The sequence below is a fragment of the Coloeus monedula genome (genome assembly GCF_965178545.1).
Source record: "Coloeus monedula genome assembly, chromosome: 1".
Taxonomy (NCBI): domain Eukaryota; kingdom Metazoa; phylum Chordata; class Aves; order Passeriformes; family Corvidae; genus Coloeus; species Coloeus monedula.
The window spans coordinates 121,883,728-121,906,320 of NC_138781.1; the positions used below are offsets into that span (position 1 = coordinate 121,883,728).

The 22,593-nt window shown below is 39.9% G+C and overlaps 1 protein-coding gene across 1 annotated transcript in view; it reads right to left on the minus strand.

Annotated features, from left to right (window-relative positions):
- The window catches only part of CA8 (carbonic anhydrase 8), a 46,225-nt gene extending 36,220 nt beyond the window's left edge, over nucleotides 1-10,005 (minus strand). Inside the window, exons 1-3 of the mRNA XM_082278670.1 lie at nucleotides 9,895-10,005; nucleotides 9,409-9,600; nucleotides 5,592-5,716 (exon numbers count right to left, since the gene is read on the minus strand). Coding sequence (XP_082134796.1) covers nucleotides 5,592-5,716; nucleotides 9,409-9,600; nucleotides 9,895-9,973 — 396 coding nt within the window. The 5' untranslated portion in view covers nucleotides 9,974-10,005. The remainder of the gene's footprint in view (nucleotides 1-5,591; nucleotides 5,717-9,408; nucleotides 9,601-9,894) is intronic.
- Nucleotides 10,006-22,593: the final 12,588 nt, after the last annotated feature.

The window sequence follows — 22,593 nt, forward strand, 5'->3', positions numbered from 1 at the left end:
ATGATGCTATGTAAACTCTTCTGGAATCTGTTCTTTTTGCCTCCTGTTAAATTCATGAGTGCCTAGGCAAGATATCCTTCATTCAAAGGTCTTGTGCTGCCAACATGAGTGGAATTAATTATTTTTTTCCACAAGCAGGCAATCAATGCAACCAACTAAAGCAACAGGATTTACTCCTCTGTTTATCTTTTAGAGTTTATTACTTGGATCATAGTCCTATTAAAGAAATTGCTGTCATCATGGTTTAAATTCTGTTTGCCATTCACACCTACCCAGTCTTTCTGCAGCTTGTAGGTCTCTGAATAAAGAGGGAGAGACACGCTGGCAAGCACACTGTTTCCCAGGCCTTCCATTACAGTTACAAATATTTTAGCTTCATTTTTTAGCCCAGATAAGGTAATAAGAAAATGATTAAAAGAGATGGCAAGGTTAAACAGCATTGGAAAAGAATAATAAAAGTTGGCAAAAAAATAAATTTCTGTGTTGAAAGCATGATACCTTCCCTCAAGAAATGCCAGAAAAGGGGTGTACTATCTGCAGATATCTGATTTCAGAGCAAGGCACAGAGAAAACCTCATGCTGAAGACTGTAAAGACTTTAGTAGGTAAGTGCAATGTTAACAGCCTAACCGGAAGCCCTAAAGCTTTAACTCTGTTAGATGAGTACTTTAGGCACCATTGCTCGTTAAGAAAGGAACACTTCATGGTTTAAATCAAATTGAGGGTAGCATATGTGTTTTGCATAATGTTACCTTCATTGCAGCAGGTATTTCAGTTACTCTTAAAGAGTCTACTGAATTAATTAGTCTGCTCTTTGTTATGCAACAGAAAGGAACAGCTTTTATTCCTGTCCAGAACTGATTCTGGTCCTTCCAGCAACTAGATTTTCTTCTGTTCTACTCAAAAAATGTAGGACGGACAATAATAGTTTTTAATCTTCCTGGACATCTTGGAAACATTTTTTAAATTATTTTCTGCCAGCCCACTTCTACTGAGAGCTTTCATAGGGTTCACAGCTAATGTAATCCTACATTTTAAAGAGGATGGATTACAGAGAATTATCCTCCTGGTTATATTGCAAGTGGTGAAAGGAACCTTTTTATTTTCCCTGATACAGTTTTATTTCAGAGCAGCGGCCTGGAAAAAACTGTGCCATTGTGGTCAGTTTGTGCCTTTGGTCACATCACCACTTGAGTAACTAAGAGGAAGAGGCAACTTTAAGGCATATTTCTCCCTGTTTCCCTTCATTTCAGAAGTAGTGAAAACATTTTTTTTTTCCATAAACCAGTATTGATGTTATCATGTGTTTTACTTTCTCCTGCTGGCTTTCATTTCTTTTTTGACTTTTCATTCAGCCCAGCACTATAATATGCTGTGTTTATACAGAGATCAGATACAATGGGAACTCATTTTTGCTCCCATTTCAGTTTGTTAACAATAAAAATAAATAGCAGAAATTTGCAATTCCTGCCCTCCTCTATCTCCCTGTTATATAAGGGAAAGAGGTAAGGGAAAGAGTCAGCTTCATTACTTCTTCATTTGCTTTTCCTTCTTCTCCAACCCATACCCTTGGCATCAAGGAGAAGAATAAAGATGCCAAATGGTTTCCTCTCTATCCTACACCTAAATCAGCTTCAGGTAAATCACATGTGCAAATGTGGACGTCACTGCTCTGTGGAAATTTGTACTGTAAAGCAGAGATATTTGGTACCCTGTTCCATTTGCTGGCAAGAAACAGTCTCTCAATGTTAAGACCATTACTAAACATTTAGCATATGTCGTGGTCAATTTTACTTTGGCCAAGAGGCAAAGTAGCACTGCTTTACATGCAGTAGAAGTACTCAGTGAGAAGGATTTCTGGAGAAAGGCACACAAATGTTTCCTTCCAATTTCTGGCCAAAGGGCAAGAAGAGCCTTCATGCTCTTGTTTCCATGGGAAAGAGAGAGGAGTATCAGTACGTACAGCACTCTGCTTTTCCTTGGTTTAAAAACAGGTGTTGCAGTACTTACTTTTGACAACTATTTATTGTTTTGTCCTGGTTTCCAGACTTACTGCAAACACAGAATTTCCAGTGAAAATTAAAACACTGGCATATCACTGTCTACATTCTGGTGTCTTCAGTCAAGGAAGGTGGAAAGCACATCTTTGCTGAACCTCATATAAAAATTAAAAAACAACTCAGCCTCCAAGCCACATGAACAACATTTTGCAACAATATGTATTAGTTCAAGAAGCTATTCCAGAGGTTACACAAGCTTTTTAGTCTAACCAAATTCCCCATCAACCTATATATACTAACTACATGCAAAGGCCCCAGCTGTGTAGTAAGAAGTAATGGATTTTTGCACTTAGAAACATGGGATATTACCCAACTAATACAGGATATTGCCTAACGTCTATAAAAGAAGCTATGGTCCCAAAGATGAAGAGAGTAAGGAAGCAATTGAAGATTGGTCTTCCAAACTTTGAAAAACTACTCTCTTTTTCAAAGTCATCTTTTACAAAGGTCATTACACTGATAATCTGAAGCTGTTACACAACTATTTTGTCCAGTGTAATAAAATAAAGCTGTAGGGTCCTCAGCCCTAAAAAAACCAGACTGCTGCTCCAGTCAATAATTAGTCTTAGATAGTCATCTCAGATCTCTTCAAACTAAAAGCTGATTTCTGTAGGACTGCTCAGGTTTTGCACAGCAGAGTGTATAATCTAGGACAAGCTGTTGTGTTGTTAATGTACCCACTTAAATCGAGCACTTCCATTTTCATATAACTGCTTATTCCCTTGTTTTCCTCTCATAAAGAGAGGAGAACCCTTATCATTTGCCATGGAAATAATTTCTAGTTCCTTAGGAAAATGTCCTACTAGATTTGTTACACTTGAAAAAGACCCAGACATATGCACTTGGTGCTCAACATATTTCTAGGCATGCACTGATTCACAAACAAATGCCAGCTTATTTTGTACAAAAGCCTAAACTACACCAGATTGCTTGGATGTAGCCAAAATAGGCATCAATTGCTGTTTGTGTTCAGTAACCAACAAACTTAGCTCAGCTGATTAGAGCATGGTACTTATAACACCAAGATTGTGGGATCAATCCTCATATGGGTCATTTATTTAAGAGCTGGACTTGATAATCCCTTCATTGAGTGATGTGCGTCCCTTCCAAATGAGGATATTCTGTGAATCTGTGAAACCCAGTGAAAATCAAGGCAAATATACACTCAGAATATTTCCAACAAATGCCAATGTCAAAAGCTAAGAGAATAAGATTTCCTGGTCCATTGATCTAAGCCATTGTACAAAAAAAAAAAAAAAGAAAAGACTATTCCTGGAATGGAAACAGTAAAGTTTCCATTCTGGAGTCTCAGGTGTACTACATAAACATTCACAGTGGCTACAAGCACCCATTTTATTATTGCTCAAGTATAATATTTGATCTGGACAATTTGAGAAGGAATTAATATAACAGCCCTTTGTGCATGCAGCAGAAGGAAATGCAGTTTATCTGTCAAACAAAGTGCTCTCCACTTTCTTGCAGCTTGGGGAAAAAGGTGATGAACTGGCCATTTTCTACCATAAGAATTTTTCTGTTTACAAAATGAAACATTCACACTGTACTTAAAGTGCATTATGAATCAGGTTTTTTCTGCTAGAGAATTTTTGCATCAGTAATTATTTCTTGGAAATTAGTTTAGTTGAAAGCTGCTTAGATGCAGGAAACAGAAAAACACTGGCTTGCTCACCTCCAGGTGATGTTCTTCAACTGTGCCAGACTTCTGTTTGTGCAGCTGTTGTACTGCTTTTAAAGTAGGTGAAGGATGAAATCCCTTCATGACTTATTAAGTTTGTTGTTTTCTATCTCTGGGTGAAGCTTATTTTTCTCTGGACTGATCTGGAGTAGATAATTCTAGGTTTTCTGCAGATTATCAGTAGACTGTTCCCAAATAGCACCAAGACTGTTTCAAGTGACCCTTAATAAACAAAGAGACAGGAAACCCTGATAGACTCCCAAGTACAGTGCTCAGCATAGTTCATCTCAATATTTCCCGACCACCACATGCCGGATCAGCCTCGAAGAAAAGCACTAAGCAGAGCTGTTTCATAATGAACTGGCTACTTCCAGCCTCAGGGGAACACTGCTGTATCCTGAAGGTCTTACTGCCCATATAAATCATAATGTATATATTATGCCAGGTAACCAGGATGCAGAAGTCATTCCCTTGTCTTCCCTTTGGTTGATGAGTCTTACCCATTCAAGCAATTCTGCATTTCCAGGACCTGCCTAGAATCAACATGCAGAGGGGATCTACACACAGATGTGGCACTTATGGAGATGGTTTAGGGGAGGACTGTGGCAGTATTAGGTTTCCGGTTGGACTTTTTGACCTTAAAAGTCTTTTCCAATCTAAATGATTCTATGATCTGACTCAATTCAACCTGGAAAGCCCCTATGAGTAAATATATGGGGAGTTGTGATGGACCAGCACAAAATAGCAAATAACAGAGACCAGAATTTGACCCATAACTCTGAAAGAAACTATTTGAACATCCCTAAGAATTAGACTGATGATTTAAGGCCACAAGATTTTTACACTTAGTTCTGTAGTAGTTGCTTTAATATTCTTTAATATCTTTATATTCTTTTCCATAAGACAGTTCTATTCCAGTAGTCAGGCACTCATGAACACTACAATAATAAATTTCCTAGCACTGAGCACAGTGAAAAAAAGAAACAGTTTCAGATTCATGAGGGATTATGATAGATAAATAAGGCAAAAATAACTTAAAGAACTCTGAAAAATCTTGACTTTCTTTAAAACAAATAGTGCACAACAAATGAAATAAAAGATGCAAAGCTGAAATCATCAAACATCAGGGTTGGTATCTGCTAAAACTAGTCTTGCAGCCCAGGATCTAAGGGATAGTCCAAGCCATTCCTTGACAGGTGTAAGCAATGGGACAGTGGGAAGTGAAGTAATATGACAAACCACTGCTGGAGGGCAGGAGAAATAGGACCAAGCACATTGTGTTGCCTATGACACGAACCCCATGAGCAGCTGAATTTTTTAAGACTCTGTTATCACTTTGCTTTTATTTCAAAATCTTGTGCTTCTTCGAGATCTTGCAGAACATACACAGGACCATCACATAATCTTCAATTTTCAAGTGTGTAAAGCTGTTTCATGAACAAATTGCTCTACACTTACTCCAAATTGACCTAAATTGTTATTACTCACCTTGGAAATATTTCCAGTGGCTAGTTGTCCCCATCTACAGCTATTAGTCAAGGTGACATAGGAAGTGTTGAAATGGCAGATCTTGTTAGAACACTAATAAGAAGTTAATAATTCTGCAAGTTAACTTTACGACCAATTAATCATACAATGTGATGAGTGCTGGAGGCATTCTATTCCAGATGCATATCCTAATTTACCTGCATTAAAGCACACCTCAGGAAGATAGCTTTGCAGTAGAAACAGAAAGCATGCTGAGATAAAAGGAAATTGCTTTTGGGTTACCAAGAATTCAGGCTATGAAATAAAATCTTTTGCATTTCATGGGTGTTATACAGTGCAGTGCACTCTTACCTCCATGGGAAAGGCCTTAAAATTAACCGTGTGTTCAGAACCACGCTGGTTTTCTCTCCCCCAATGAAATCGAACATCATGTAGTTCAAACTCATGTCCCCGAGGTAATGGGCCCCCTGTTAACACTGGGAAAGAAGATAAGTGGTAAACAACTTGTCTTTCAAAGCAGACAAGCCACTGAATATATTCTCCAAATACAACAAAGAGATTGTGGCAGTCTTCTACATTATTAGTGGTACCAGAGAGGAGAAGAGTTAAGTTGACAGACTTGTCATCATTACTTCTGAAGAACCTTGCAGGTACAGAACATGAACTGAGGCAGTTATGAAAAACAGTAAAACTGCTGTCATACTGAACTCTTTGTTTTATGAGGCAGAACACCAAATAAAAAAATTATGCCTTTACCAGTCAGAAGAGGGAATGTTTATTGGTCTAATCAAGACATTAACCATGTACTCTAAACAGATGGCAGGGGTTCTGAATTGAACTGGGAAGTTACCTCCAGGCTGTCCAAATGCTTACTCTCCATCACCTATATTTACTATGGGTCACAGAAATAGATAGAAAACTTTTGATTGCAAATATTTTGCTAGGTAAAGGCGTTCAGTCATATGCCACCTGTCAGGCTTCTGAGATACAGAATTCCTCCATACCAAAATATAATCAAACCTATTCACTGGAGCAAAAAAACATGCCTCATTTACTTAAAAACAGCTTCTAGGCAAACAAGGCCTTTCCTTACTCCATTTTTTTAAACATCTGGAATTTCTTAAAAGCATCTGTCCACAATCGCAACACACGCACAAAAAATTTTACATAGCAGCTCAGTACTTTTGCATTAATAAAGACTTCCACCATAAGTAGTAAAAGCAAGCAGTTGTGAGGCCCAATCTGCTATGGAATTAATCAACGGGAACATTTTGCCCAGGGATTTCTGAATCTGCTTTAGATCAAATATTACACCACAAGCTGGAGGTAACTTCCCACTAAAATCATTGAATACGGGCTTCTAGGCAGGGCTGAGTTTTATTTAAGGGCATTCACAGTCTTCCCCAGAATCCATTAAATTCCGCTTACATTTCATAGACTTGGAATTAATCTTTTACAATCTCTGATAATTGATAAGGATTATATAACTGCATGAAATAGAGCCTTAGGGATTTGGTTCCATAATATATAGCTATTTTGACACACAAACTATACAGCCTGAGTTTGGAGCACAAGATGTAGTGTAATACTAAAACATAAGTTAGCAATTGAACCATATTACAACTGTACAAACATAAAACCAAAGGTATGGAACTATAAAAAAACTGAAAGAAAACAGATCAATTATGGTTTTCATAAACAATTATGTTGGAGGGGAAAAAAAAGTCAAATATTCCAATTAATCCTTTTAATAATTCTTCATAACTAATCTAACAGCCATTAGAGTTTCTAAAATGAAATGTTCTAAATGTAGTTATAGATTCAGATTTGCATCTTAACCTTATCTGTATTCTATCTATACTTATATCTCCTAGAGGGGAAATCTACAAATCTGGTGAACACTCAGGGAAACAACGCATTGAAGTATTTAAGAAATCTGGACAAATGAAAAGAATCATGGTACTCAATTAGGGCTCAATTAGGATAATATAAGTCATCATCATCTCAATTAGGAAAATTGGGCATTTTCTCTGTTTTAAAATATTGCTCTGAGAAAAACTGTAACGAAAACAAATGTTCTCTATATGATGTAGTTCTGGATCTCCAAGAACTTCAAAGAATTTATTTCCAAGGCTTCAGTCAGGATACTTGATCCCATGATAAAACTGTTTCATAGCTGGTCATGGTTCTTCCACCTAATGCACAACACATATTCCATCATCAAAATGAAAGCAGCTGTGAAAATGTTTGCAATTAAATAGTGAGAAGGATTTGGGAATTCCATATGGACTGTGTGTCTCAAATTAAAGGATAAAATCAATCACAGTAATGACAAATTTATTTTTAATGTGTATTTTAATCAGTTTACTTTTTTCCATAAAGAACTTTTTCTTTGACTGTTAAAATTACAGTAGATGAGGATCTCTTGTACATTAATTGGACAGAGTTCCAAAGGCATTCAGTGCTCAATAGTTCCCATCAAAATAATGTGGCTAAATGGATTTGTCATCAGAGATCCCCTGTGAGGAAAAGAAACTGCAGGAGTTTCTGCAATACATGAAAAATGGCCAGAATACTAGGCCAGGTTCAAACACAGCTTATTAACTCTTTTCTCCTCTTGGTAGGTTTAAGAAATGTTGTCTTTTCCCTCTCAAATTATTCCCAGTTTACAAATAGAGAATGGGAAATTACAGAACATGAAATCTAAGGAAAAGCTGAAACTAAACCAAGATTTCCTAAATCATAATTCCATACTTCAGTCATAAACTTTCTCTATTTCACATTTTCTTATCATTTAAGACTCATCTGTCTGGCATCACACTGCATTCAAGTGTAAAAAGAAGTCTTTCATTTTTTCTAATTCTCTTAATGGTTTTGCAAAGGCATTTAGGTGTGCTGGTCCCATCTCATTAATTATCGCTACTAAGTTTCAAACTGCCCTTGGGAAAGGTAGGATGGAAGGAGTTGCATTTTGGCATGCAAGTGATGAGGTCATTTGTGGTCACTCTCACTTCCTCCACAGGAGAATTCAAGAATTTCTGATCCTGCAGGGAGAACCTTATCCCTTGGGAAAGAGCTCTGCTTCTGAAGAAGGCAGTAAAACTGACTGGAAGTACAACATCTCGCTTTTATTGCAAATCTGCAAAATTACGTGGACATAAATGTTCTGTGTTGAAAAATACAGGGAAATTATCATCAAAAGGAAATTATAAAGGAAAGCATCATTATTAAAATAACAAACCCTTCCTTTCTAAAAAACTGTGTAAAACTGAACTGACTCCCTCACTTAGCACAGCTGTAGTTCCCAGTATTACTGAGTTCTCAGAAGGAAACAAAAGTTGGAATGTCTCATGGTTTGACAATGTTCAGCTGTTTAAATGCCCCCAAAGGGCTGTTACTAGCTAAGACTGGTTGAAATAACATGGAGGTTCTTCCAAACACATGGTAAGAACTACTGCAGTGCTGGAAAGCAAAATGGACTTTTTTCTCCCTACTTTCTTGTCTCCTTCATATAGAATATTTTACCCAGATGAAAGGTCTGAGTAAGATATTGCAATTTCACTTATGTTGGAATTGTTTATTATTTGCTTCTAAATCATATTTGATGAGGGACACCAAAAATGTCACTGTTTAAGAAATGAGGACTGCCTTCTACTTGGTCCTCATCAATATTGTGAGCATGTTTAACTGGTGTATTTATCTTAAGCTGTCCAATTCCGTACTTAGTATTCAGAACCCACTCAAATTAATGGGAAAAAGCACTTTTAACTTACATGGTCTTTGAACCATGAACAAATCTTGTCAGCTGTACAGAACAGTTTGGCACTCCACTGTCTTAGCAATAGTCTGTACTGCTTCTGAATGCAGACAGCTGCTAATGCCGGTGAATTGGATACCACCATCACAAGAGAAAATTCTGGACATGCTTCAAAGCAATCTGACTGACCATCCAGTCTGGCATCAAAATCTGCAACTCCCATTGCAACACTTGCTCCTCTTCCTACAAAAGTCAACAGCAACACTCTCACCGGGCATAGTCCATGCTGAATGGGCACAACTGCTCGCTGCTGGGAAAAGCTGCTTTTCCTACACTCCAGGACATAAGTACAGTGAGTCTTCAGGCAACACAAGCTTTAGCCGGGAAAACCAAGGCCATGTTTCGGCATACCTGATTTTGACTTCAGGGCAATCTGAATCGAATGCCCGTCATTGATCACTTCACAGTCACGACACACCACGTAGTTCGGTGACAAACGCACTTCCAGGAGCGAGGGGTCATATTTAGCTTCTCTCGAGTTCAAGTTAATGGGCGACTGGTACTCCCCGTTAGCATCGGGGAAAATCAGCCCCCACTCCACTCCTGAAGCACAAGGGAAAAGTGGTTACGGAGGCACCCGGCAGCACGCGCTGCGGGTCAGACAGACCCCGTCCGGCCGCTGCCCCCGGGAGGGAAGGGGCTGCCCCGCCGGACCCGGCGGCTCCGCGGCCGCCGCCCCGCGCTGCCCTCCCGCCGGCGGGGATGGACCTGCTCCGGCTGCGGGACGGCCGGGGAGCGAACCCCGCTGCGCTCCGCCGCTGAAATCCCCGCACCGCCTCCCCCTCCCCGGGCCGCGGACAAAGTTTCTCCCCGGCGGAGTCGCCGCCCGCTCCTCACCTTCCTCGTAGCCCCACTCCGGAGCCTCCTCCCGGCGCGGCAGGGGCTCGGCGCCCTCGATCAGGCTCCTGTCAGCCATGGGCGGGCGCCCCGGGAGCGGCCGGGCGGGGTGTGCGGTGTGCGAGCGTGTGCGGGGCGAGCCGGGCTGGCGGCGCTCGGCTCCGCGCCTGGACCTCCCCCCGCCCTCCGCCCCCGCCCGCGGGTGTCGGCGAGCGCCGGGGCAGGGGCAGGGCCGGGCGCGGCCGCCGGGTGACACCGGGAGCCCGTCGCTGTCCCAGCGGCGCGATGCGGCGCGGCGAGCGAGAGGTGAGGTGGCAGCGGGCGTTCCCGGCGGGACGCTGCTCCCTGATCCTCCCTGCGGCTTCCTCGGCGTCCTCCGCAGGCTGCTTCCCTAGCCCCGGTGGGTGTGTGTCTCCACAGCTCCTGCTGCCCCTCCAGCTGGGCACAGGCGCTCTGTGCACCCGGGGTCACCCAGGGAGAGCAACTTCAACAAGGGGAAGGGCAGAGCCCAGCCACTGGGGAGGAACAACCCAGGCGCCGGGACAGGAGGGGGACTACCTGTCTGGAAATGCATTTGGGCATTGGGTGGGTGGCACCCACTGTGGGTCGTGGTGGGGCATCAGGTCAGACATGAGCCAGCAGTGTGCCCTTGCCGCAAAGAAGGTGAACGATATCTTGGGCTGCATTAGGCAAAGCAATGCCAACAAGTCGAGGGACGTGATCGTGCCCTTCTGCTCAGCTCTGGTGTGGGCACACCTGGGGTGCTGGGTTCAGATCTGGGTTCCTTCAGTACAAGAGAGACATGGACGTACTGGAGAGAGTCCAACAAATGGTCACGACCATGGTTAAGGTGCTGGACCGTCTCTCCTATGAGGAAAGGTTGAGAGAGCTGGGACTGTTCAGCTTAGAGAAGAGCAGGCTCAATGGGATCTCACAGATGTGTACAAATACCCGAAGGGAAGATGCAAAGAGGGTGGAGCCAGGCTCTTTTCAGTGGGGCCCAGTAACAAGACCAGTGGTGAGGGGCAGAAACTGAAACATGGGAGGTTCCTTTTGAACATCAGGAAACACGTTTCACTGTGAGAACGACTAAGCCCTGCACAGGTTGCCCCAGGAGGCTGTGGAGTCTCCATCCATGAGGGTATTCATCTGAATGGTCCTTGTTCTGGGCAGCCCTGCTTGAGCAGATGATTTGGACAAGATGATCTCCAGAAGTCCCTTCCATCATCAGACATTCTGTGAATTTGTTTACTCCTCACCACTGAGCACTGTGCCCCTTCTATAGAGGAACGGAGACCCTCAGTGAGGATAAGGAAGCCACTGAATAAGGAAGGGAGCCCAGTTCTGTCCCTTCTGTCATAAAGGAAGAAGTGTGGCATCAATTCCTACTGCAAATTATACAAAATGGAGGGTTTGAGGAAATTCTCTCCCTAACATGAAGATGCCTCAGTGCAAGGGTATGAAAGGACTCTTCATTCTCCTTTGAAAACAGCCATGTATGGAACTAGAGAATATTCATTCTGTCAAGGGAAAAAAAGGACAGAAGGGACCTCTGTTACAGAGATCTCTTCTAGGCAATGGCCCAAAAACTTGCATCAGTGACAGGAAGGGAAATGGGAATGTAGTACTGACAGTCTGCAATCCCTGACAGCAATCAGAAAAGGTAACAGAAGCAGTCAAATAGCATTGCTATAATGGTAAGAAGTGCCCTTTGCTTACCATCCTAGTCCACTTTAAGACAGTGACCAGACCTCCCTGAATTCTGGCATCCCAAGAGGATAACATCTTGATCCTGTGCTGTTGATCCACAAGGTTTGATCTAGGTGTGGAGCTCATTGTGCTTCAGTGATCCCCAGCTCAGCAGCAGTACCTGTGTTTCCTGTGCAGCACTGGCAGGGGAGCAGAAATTATCATCAGTGTGAATGTGAGATGAAAAAAGAAGGACTGAGATGAAACTTCATTAATGAAGCAAGAGAGTATTGGTTCATGAGCTGCATGCAAGGTGAAAAGAAAATAGGGCAAAAGAAGTAAGGCTTTACTGGGTTGGGTTTTTTCAAGAGCAGAGAAGAAACACAGGTTTCCTTCTGCAGTATCATACTACCCAAATTAAAACATGGTGCAGTTTATTGAGGAAAAAAATCTCTAACAGACATTTTTCATATATTGAGCACCTGACATTAGTACAGACAGAAAACTCAGATATTTTTAATGGGCATTTTAGTCACATGAGGTATCATGTTGTATATGCACACCCATCTCCCATAGCCAACTGGCTTTATTAAGTTGTTAAGTTTTATCATCTACTCACTTCTAAAAGACACACCTGCTGCTTCTATTAATGTAGATTCATTTGAATCATTGTTCAACCACATGGGGGAAAAACCATACATTACCCTAAATCATCACCAATTCTGGTCCATCTGACTGGAAATTAATTTTCTTCTTCAAAAGGAGTCTTATATTTTGGAAACAAACCAAGCAGCCCTAGGAGGCTGGGTTCATTCCCTCAGTTCTTGAAATACAGTATTTCATTCATTCATGCTCTCTATTAAGTCCTTTCCTGCAGTAACCTTCCTGTGGGATGTCTGTTCTAGAATTTCATGCTTATGAGGGGCAACATTATCAGACCTGTGAGTCCTTGTCTCGCAATTAATACTTCTCATGGCTTTGCCATATATTTGTTGCCCTTCCTTTTAACCTTTTGATTCTTTCCATATCCATCAGGAAAATTAGGCATAGCAGGTAAAGCATTACTGAATAGCTGACATTTCTTTATTCCCATATGTCTGCTGAGTAGTTTTTGTGCAAATATCCTGTTTCTTCCTTAGCATCTGTCAGGCATTGCATGATCTAATCAACAGATTACATTCCACTGAAGATTCCAGGGACTTCTTTGATGGTGAAGTGTGTAAGTAATGTAGGAGTTTGCTTCTCCACCACGAAATGGAGCATGGGACTGAGCCCTCACATTAAACTCCAATCACAAATGCGGATATTGACCTTACCAATCTCTGCACAAGCCAACTCACTCATTTATGGACTCAGCTTCAAGTAAAAGGGTTGAAACAATCACATGGAGATAGTAGTATGATCTAAGATTTGTTCAAGATCAGTGGGATTTGATCTCCTTTAATGATGTGGGCAAATGTAAAATTATGTAAGTTTGTGTAGAAGCTCCCAATAGTTGAATTTACTATGAAAAGGTGTTAAATGTATAACTATAATACATATAAATGCTCTATTCTGTAAAAATGTATTGCTCATGATGTTTGCTACATTGGCTCAACACACTGAAAAAGCTATAGATAGGTATAGTTATGGCCCCCAAGCTAATATCAAATTGTTGGGCTAAAAGTAGGAGAAGCTCAGCCAGCATGACCTTCATAAGTGATATAACACCTCATCAACAGAAGCAGGAGAAGGACACCTCTCTCCTGAATCCCAGTTCAGCCTTTGATTCTGTGGAACATGCTGACTTCTTGTTTAACTGGGATTAATGATCACACCCTTTGATAGTACCAGGAATAAAAAGCTCAGGCACAGATCTGGGGCTTAACAGTTCCTCTTTGAACTCACACAACAGTAGTTCAGAAGCAGTGTAGTCTCTGACATTCCTTTTGTCAAACGAGAAATGGCGTTTTGAAACATGGTCAGTAAAATACTTAATCCTGATGAGATTCCAAGCAACTATTCTTCTGTTTTCTATATCTAGATATACTTATTTGTTCTTCTTTTTTTTTTTTTTTCAGAAGGTAATATATCTTCCCCAAACACCTTAAAAAGTGTATACTGGGAAAACTGGGCCTGAACCAAAATTCTCCATCCAAACGCTGTAAAATTTGTATGTGTAAATTGTTATTAATGACTAGCAATATTTTTTTAAGAGGTTGCATATCCACAACTTTACTTACTGCTTTCACCACTCTGAAGAGAGTCCAATGCAGACAACTGTACAGGCTACTGAGAAATCTATAGGGAAAAAAAAGGCAGAATTACATACTAATTATTTTAGACTATACATTCCCACCTGCATGATTCTTTGCAAACACAGAACTGACAGTTATTTCCTCTGTGTGAAGGGTGAGAAATTCAGACTCTGAGAGGATCATATTTCCTTATTATCCACACTTTTCTTTATTACACTGCTGCCAGCCTAGAGTAGTTGAGGGCATGCAGGATTTAATATTTTGATAGGGAGGGAATTGTTCAATGGAATATTAGAGCATTCCATTTGGGGTAATTTAGAGTCTATTTATGCTTCTGCAAGCCAGATCTCAGTTCTTGCCAAGGTGTCCTGAAAGAAAAGGCAATGTCTGTACATCACGACAGGCAGCTGAACGGACCCGGAGCATCTAGTTTTTCCACTGAATAGGGCTTCCTATTTTGCTTCCTGTGTTGACTATGAGGTTGACCAGCAAACATCTCCCACGTGGTCTTGTTTCTATCTTTATTTCTTGCCAGGTTACGCTCTCAAATAAGTTTGATTCTTTTCCAAGTTTAGAAGTGTGAGCACAGAGTTTCTGCATTTGAACATTAAAGAGCAAGCTTATTTGTAATATTGAAAACATCTCTGCACGTTTTAAAAGGAACTGGTTCATCAAAAGGAACAATATTCCAGTATTCTTGGAATAATAATAATATTTGCCTATTTTCTTCATCTGTAGTAATGTGTCACAAAAAGGAAAAGTTTGTTTGGATAGTTCAAACAGTCCAAGATGAAAAGGTAAAGGGAGATCGTTTCCAGAAAGGGGGCATTCATAGCAAAAAGAAACTATTCACAGTGAAGGCCACTGTATGTTTGCAAGTCAGATTGACATTGGCAAATGATATACTGCAAATACTGCAAAAATATGTCAGCTGAATCCCAATTTCCCCTTACATCTACACCAAAGGGTGGTTTCCATGGCCTTGTGTGTTTTTATGGACTGTAAGTGTAAATTTGTGCTTCCTGGTTTTGCCAGGTAATAGGATAGAAGATTGGCCCTGCACACACTTCACATGTTTCACTTTACAATATGCATGGTTTGGGTGGGGAATTTAAAGATCAACATATTGATCTGCAAGTGTGTACAGAAGTTCTTCTACAGTATAGTTATAAACCTCTTACATGCACAAGAGATCAGGGGAAAATGGGAACAAGCTACAAACCTATGGGCATAATTGTTGTGTAGTCCCCCTGTGTTCAAATGGGTAAAACAGGACTATTTATGGCTGCCCATGAGAATTTAGACATACAGCTAGAGGACACTAAAACTACAGCAGGATAGTTTCAAGTTCTTTAAAGAAAACATAAGGAATAGGAAGTCATTTTTGAGAACTGAAAATACTACCATCAAAAGGGAACTGAAGAAATTATAAAGTACAACGTATTTAAGGGCACACTAAAACTTTTAGAGAGTAATCTATGTAGTCTCCTGAAGCTTTTCCTTCCCCTAAAAGGATCTAGCCCTGGGAAAAAAAAAATGTATAAAAATTACAAAAAGTGGTGGACACAGCAGGAATTGCTGATGAAGTAAAGTAAGCACAAAAGTAAAGTGAATTCCTGAAGACAATAGAAGACTAGAAGGGAAGTGAGATTTTTTTTCTGTTACCAGGCCAAAAGGAAAAGAGTGTTAAAGGATGAAATAGGATGTCTCTGAAACACAGAATGCAAATGATTATCAAGGGCCCTGACATGGCAAAACTCCTATGTAAATAGTTCTTTATTCCTTTAGGAAGGAAGCAAAACTAAAGATACACCCAGATGCAAATTAAAGGAAGAAGATGGGAAGCTGAGGGTGAAAATCTGCAATAAGGAGATGATAAATATGTATTTACCTAGCTGTAATCATTTCAGATCTTTAACATTAGATGAGAGTCTTGAAGGATTATGAATTTCATATAATAGCTATCGAAAAGGAGTGGCTCTTTGTCAGTGGAATTGAAAGACGTTAAATCCACCACTTGCAAATTAAATGTTTCAAAGGGAAGTACTGAATCAGGGAAAGATATAATACCTTCTAGAGTTTAAATAAAAGGAGAGAATGAGCTAAATAATGAGCCTGATCATTTTTTCACTAGAAGAGCACAAGCAGGTGTTGGCTTACAGGTGTTGACTTTTCATCTGGGAAGCTTGTGAGAAAGAGGAAGCACTGATCAGCATGAAGTGGCAAGGGGATAACAACATATTTGAGCCTGTAAAATGATGGTGAAAGGAGTGTCAGTTCATCATTCATTCTACTAAGTTTCACTTATCAATGTGCCAACATCCATAGCTGGCAAAGTGCTCATGTGCCCTGTTCTGGAAAAGCTATGAAATCGTACATTCAGAGTGCAATCTGGCTTCCTATATCACAAGCTATTACATTTCATGCAATTGCTCATGTATTAAGTTAATTATTTGGCTATCAATAAATAATAACTTGTGTTTAGCCACGGCACATTTTTCAGAAATGCCTGACCTGAAGACGTCAAGACATGAAGAATTCATTACTTTGAGAGCTCGTTCCAGTAGTTAATCTCTTTCAGTGTTAACTAATGGATATTCAATTCTAATTTGAATTTTTCTGGCTTTAACTTTCAGCCTCTAGCTCATGTTATGCTTGTTTGCCTTGACAGGGGAACCTTTATTGCTTTGTGTTTTCTCTCTAATGTGCTCACCTGTGGTCTAATGTGGTCACCTCTGTGAGGCCTAAACAAAAGGAGCTCATTAACACTTACTAGAGGGTTAAGATCAGGATATCTTGGGTTTAGCTTTTTTCTGCACATTTTCCCATTTTCCACATTAAAAATATGGACACTGCGTAGCTTGTTTCACCTCTATGTACTCATTTATTTCTTTTTTTATCTGCACATTTAGGATTCACATTAGTCTTTTTTTGCTGTTGAATCAAATATTGGATCTCTTGTTTGCTGCAATTTAGTATAAATAGTAAATCCACTTTCTGAGTCAGGGTATCCAGCAGCCAGTCTACAGGATGTGGACACAGACTGCATTATCATTTTACGTTTTGTTGACCTAAAATGCCATTCATTTGAATGAGCCCTAATGTTCCTTTTTAATCAGTATCTTTTACACTAGTAAATCATATGCCTCAACAAATCTGTAATCTCATTATAAGTTTCTTTGACAAGACACACTTCTAGTAAAACTATTGTTACTAGCATTAGTGCTCTACATCAAGTTTTTATGACTGTAGTCCCATATTTTTTGTAGTTTTCCTGCTACTTTTGTCAAACCAGAGAGTAATTACTTAAATTATCTCATTTCTCTCTCTCTTTCTTTAATATTTACATAATGATAACATTATTTAGGTCTTTTAACATCTTCCTATATTTGTTAAAAATAAAATAATAAAAAAACCAAACAGAATAAACTTTGGATCTGTTCAGCCAATTCATGTAAAATGCCAGGGTTCTGTGAGAATCTGGTAAGCACCTATCCAGGTGCATACATTTAAATCAGATTTTAAGGTTATGATATTGCACAATACCACTTAGCTATTAATAAAATGCAAAATTTTTTAACCACACATGATGTAAGCAGATGATACTCCTCCCCAAACATAAAACCCCCAAAATATTTATGAATATTTTATCTCTTTATCACCATCAACAAATTCAGAGTCTCAGACAGTAATGACTTTGAGTCTCTTCTCTAATTATTGTAGTTAAAAAATTGTTACAAATTTGTGTGAAATCTGGTTATTGATTTTTCTTGAAGTGTTTATCAATATTTTTATGGCCTGAAATTTCTACTACATATCAATATTTGTTTACTCTTTTTTTACTTATTTCTACTCATTTTTTTCTATTCACCACTGAATCAGCATCAGATTTCAAGTACCACTGCTCTATTTTTGGGTACAGAAATGTGTCACACTTTATAGTCAGTAAAGAGCTCCCTACTTTCATTGACATTTTTCTACCTTTTTCCTTTTAAGTCATGATGCTTGTAATCTTAGTGACAGATAACAAACCGTGTGATTTCAGTGTATATACAGCAGGAAACAAAAGACATGGAAAGCAGTTTGCAGTTTCAAAGTCCAGTGGCCAACTGCAGGTAATAATTTTGAAGGAACAAGTACTTAAAAGGAGAACAGGCAGTGAGTGACAGGCAGTGTGTCACTGTAATGCTACTAGAGTGGCTCTTAGCTCATGTCCTCAGTTTGGCAATTCAAAACTGATCAACTGGAACCTTGGAAGAGGAGATATTTCCATTCAGATTTATATTTTACCAATCGTTAATCATTGGTAGATAACAAGGAAGAAGAAACTGACTGTGTTCTAATTTAAATGCTTTGTATAGAAATATTGAACACTGATTTTTCTTGGATTAGTATTCTTCCAGGGTGATAATATAATCAAAAATAATGTAGTAATATTTGGCTCCAGTTAGATGTGTGGTAAAAAGAACCACAGCCTCAAGAATTGACATCTTGCACAGACATAGAAATGTTCATATTCAGAAATGAAAAGGAACTGGTAACTTTCCAAGCCACTGAGCAACTTCAAACAGCTACCATTAAAAATAAAAATACTTTCCCACACTGAATATGAAATATTTTCCAAAAATACTCCAGATTTCCATGCAGTAATTTATCCAGTGGTTCTAATACTTTATCAATGTCCTACAATACATCTGTGTACTGCAGTTCTGTATAAAAAGGGCAGGGGGGAAGACATCGGAGAACATTTATTCATTAAAAAGAAGAGTTTGATATCAGGATTTTTATTCTTGCAATTGGATTTTGTATTTCACAGTCTTCACCCTCCTGTTTAAGAATCTGAAAACAGGCATTTGCTGGTTTACATTAAAACACAGGAGTCTTCAGCTGCTTCCTAATGTTTGTTCCACAGGAAGGGAGTTAGTTCGTAGCATAGTGTGCTTTGTTGAATCTGCATCAGCAAAGCAGATAAGCTCAGCCTCTCTTCATCTGGAAAAGGAACAGAGTAGCACCAGGAGACAGTGCAATACTCCAGGATACTGTGAAGATTTCAGGCAACAAGATGACTTTCAGGTAAGCAGAAAAGGTCCTCTGTTACTTACATTCCTGTGCTGCTTCCCAGACTGTTCATTTTGGCACTGAAAAACCCTGTATTGGGTATGTTAACATACATGTAAGTGCTGGGTATTCCCTTCATGCAGAAGATGGCTCATCACCAGCTGTTCTGTGTGACACATGTGGACTGGTGTCATATGGAAGGAGCCAGCAGGGCTTTTTCCTGAAAATCTGATGCTGAGATTTGGCTACTTATGTACTTTGATTACACTACAGTTCTCTCCATAGAGACCTTATCACATGAAAGGGCAGGCTCCTTGTGAGTCCTGGCACATTTTTTGTTTTGGCAGATCCCTCCTTAGAATTCAGGGAGGCAGAAGATACTTTTCAGGTCACAAGGCATCATTTATAGCTTCTTGGGAGTTTTCCTGGACTGTTTACACTAGCACTTAGTAGAAGGCCTGCTGCAGCAGGACTGATGGCACTAAATCAAAGCTTTGACAAAGCTTCTAAAGTACAATTCTTCTGTGTGCTTCCTGTGAGCACTTTCTCTCCTACTCTCTTTTACCATCTCTGTTCAGGACTGAGCTTTTGGCACAGTCATTGACACACAGCTTTGTCAAGTTGCAATTTACTTAGTAAAAGTGAGGAAATACATGATTAAAAGCTTGTTTATCACAGAACTTCTTTGCTAGCTTAGGGCATCAAAGCAAGTTGTTCCATGGCAGTGCTTTTTCAGTGTCACAGGGAAAGTGAAATCCATGGTAGACAATGCAGTGCATCAAGCCCAGGAAGCTGCAGGCGTTTTTCTTGTAAACTCCTTTCATAGTTAAAATCCCAGGCACTGTGCAAAATCCCTGCAGTGTGGTGTTTCAAATGAGGTACAGCAAAAGTGGCAAAAAAAAAAGTAGGCATGCTTTGCTAATGAGGGCAAATTGTGCCAGCTCCTTACAAAGAATAGCGTGTTTCCACCCACATCAGACTTGATAGATGTGGAAAGAGAGGAGAGAGAGGCTACAGGGCTACTTATTCCTTTCTACTCACCCAGTCTGGTGTCTTGTAGAGACTATGGAACATATCACGTCTGATCTTGCCCTCATTGAAAAAGGACACTATTTTGTGTGGAAGTTGGTTTGCCTAAGGGGGAAAATGGCAGTAGCCGGATTCTCACCACACACCCATAGTATGCTCTCAGACTACACTGCTGCTGGCTTTAACAGCAATAATATGATCAGCAACAATCAGTTTGTGGCCTTCATTAGGTTCAGGAGTCTGGCTGTTGTAAATTGTAATATTTTACAGCTACTATTCAGGGTATTTATATGCAGTTTCAGACAGTGCTGCAATTTATGGAGAGCATCCATTTGGGGGTTTCCAGTTTATAAGAAATTTTGTAGTTTATATAGCATTCAACTATGCCAGACATTTTTTCTAGTATTAGACATTTTTTTCTTAAGTACTTTCCGTGGTAACTTAAATCATTCCCAATATCCTCATGTTTAAATTATATTCCCATACACACTGCATCCATCAGAGTTGATGACAGTGCAACAGTGCATGCTGTAACTTCCAAAGAGCTGGCATCTCACACCCTCATTAGCAGTAACGTATCTAGAAGCTATAAATGCTTTCTAAAGATCCAAACAACACAGCTCCTTGTGACTTATTCACTTCCTGCTTTCCTTCAAAAGCAGCTGAAAGAGGCACTCTGCACCTGCCCTCTCCTTGTGCTGACATCTGTTTGTAAATGAGAAAGGAGGCAATGAATGTTAAGCTGAAGGGACTTACTTTATTTATGATTGCAAAGATTCTTGGCTTGAAGAATCAGTTCAATTCCAGTGCCTTTCACCTTCCTTGCTATGCAGGGAGACAAAGAGAGCATTCATAGACACAACACATGTGACATGGAGCACTCTAATGGCATTAGAACAGTTCAGTGAAACATTAATGAATTTACACACAAGCCAGGATCTAATCTGCTCTGTGCTAAGTGGTTTTCATAAGTAACCTCAAACACAAAAAACCAGTCAGGACTAAAATCTTTCCTTTTCTGACAAAATATAATCAGCTGTTTTTCTTTTGAAATCAGTAGCCATTCCCTCGTTTGCTGTGTTCCTGGTGTTTCTCCAGTCTGTGTCATTTCTCAGGTTCTTCTCACCAAGCTCAGATAAGACTTCAGTTCTTCCGAGCATCGGATGGTTCAAATATATTTTTGCCTGTAATCTTCTGTATCTCATGCTGCTTGCCTCAACAGGTGCCTTGAATGGAGATATTCACTTGCACAGAAAAATAGATGGTATGATCTTGTCTATAGCACTACACCTTTAATCCAACCTTAAATTCACATCCTTTTCTTCACCATGATACCTCCTTGCTGTCACATATCTGTGCCTACTTAAGTATTTGGGTGAGGTGGGTGTGTAAGGTGTTAAGTCAGATGTCAGCAAGGTTCTTGAGATGAGGAAAGATGTGAGTGCTGGCTGTTTACACAAGATTTTATCCTGCCTCACTGACATCGAAAAGGTAATTGCCATTGACTTAAATAAGCATGGTGACAGGGACAGAAATCTCTGCTATAATGTCCATTCCCAGAATCCTGAAGAGGAAGGTGTTGGGCTTGAGGAGATAAATGTGTGTGGGAGCTTCTCTTCACAGTCTACCCAGAACAGAGGTCACACTTTAACATCACAAAATTTTTCACAAGATGAGTCATTTCATTGTAGACATCCCTTTATAAGGAGAACTATGAGTCTGTACTTCAAGCAAAGCAAAGTACTGCCAGATATCTAGAATTTCTGTAATTTTAAATATATCCCATGACATTTCTCTGAAGAAAAGGTGTTCTTCCAAATGATATAAAGATACAGATTATAAATCAATTCATCCTTTCCAAAGAAAATGGGTAATGAAACAGACAAGGAAGGGGACAAAGAGGGGAGTAAGTGTCTGTGTGTTTTCAGGGATCTGTTAAATCTCACTGAAGCTGATTTCAGTTGCTTAGAGGAAAGGAGGCTGGGGTGGGAAAAGATGCTCTGCAGTCTGCAATGTTCCTACAAAATGGGTAAGTACAATGAAACTTGCCTTCCTGTAGTATAATAATATCAGTAAAACCAAGCAGTGTAGACCAGCTAATTGCATAAATACCTAAAGGTCTGGAGAGACTGGCATAGCACAGCAAAGGTCTCTGTGATCTGTACCCAAGTCAGCAAGAGCAAAGGCAACTTTCAGAGCAGGCAGAGTTCATGAGTAGAGCAGTGAGGTCTGAGACTGCGCTCCAGATGCACCGGAGCAGTTTTCTTACAGAAAATGTGACTCTAAGGACATTGTCATGAGAGAGGAACTACAGAAGCAAGGCAGAGCAGAAGTGCATCTGCAGAGGTTTATTTACTCCCCTGTCTGCTTGTCAATTGATTTCAGTGGGAGTTCTCATGTCAGCAGGGATTGCTGCTAGAAGACAAATCTATCCTCTTTCTATCAGAAATGCTTTGAGAATCAGATTTACAAAAATGTATTATATAGGATTGATTGCCTTCATTAGCCTCATTTCAGTAACATTATTAGCTATAAATCACAAGACAATTTCTTATGGAATTACATTCTTATTAATATCACAACATCCTCATACCCCCACCAGTTATCATATTCATCTTTCATATGCTGGAAATACCAATAAAATTAGCTAACTGGACACTAATAGCATGGCTGTATCTTTCACTCT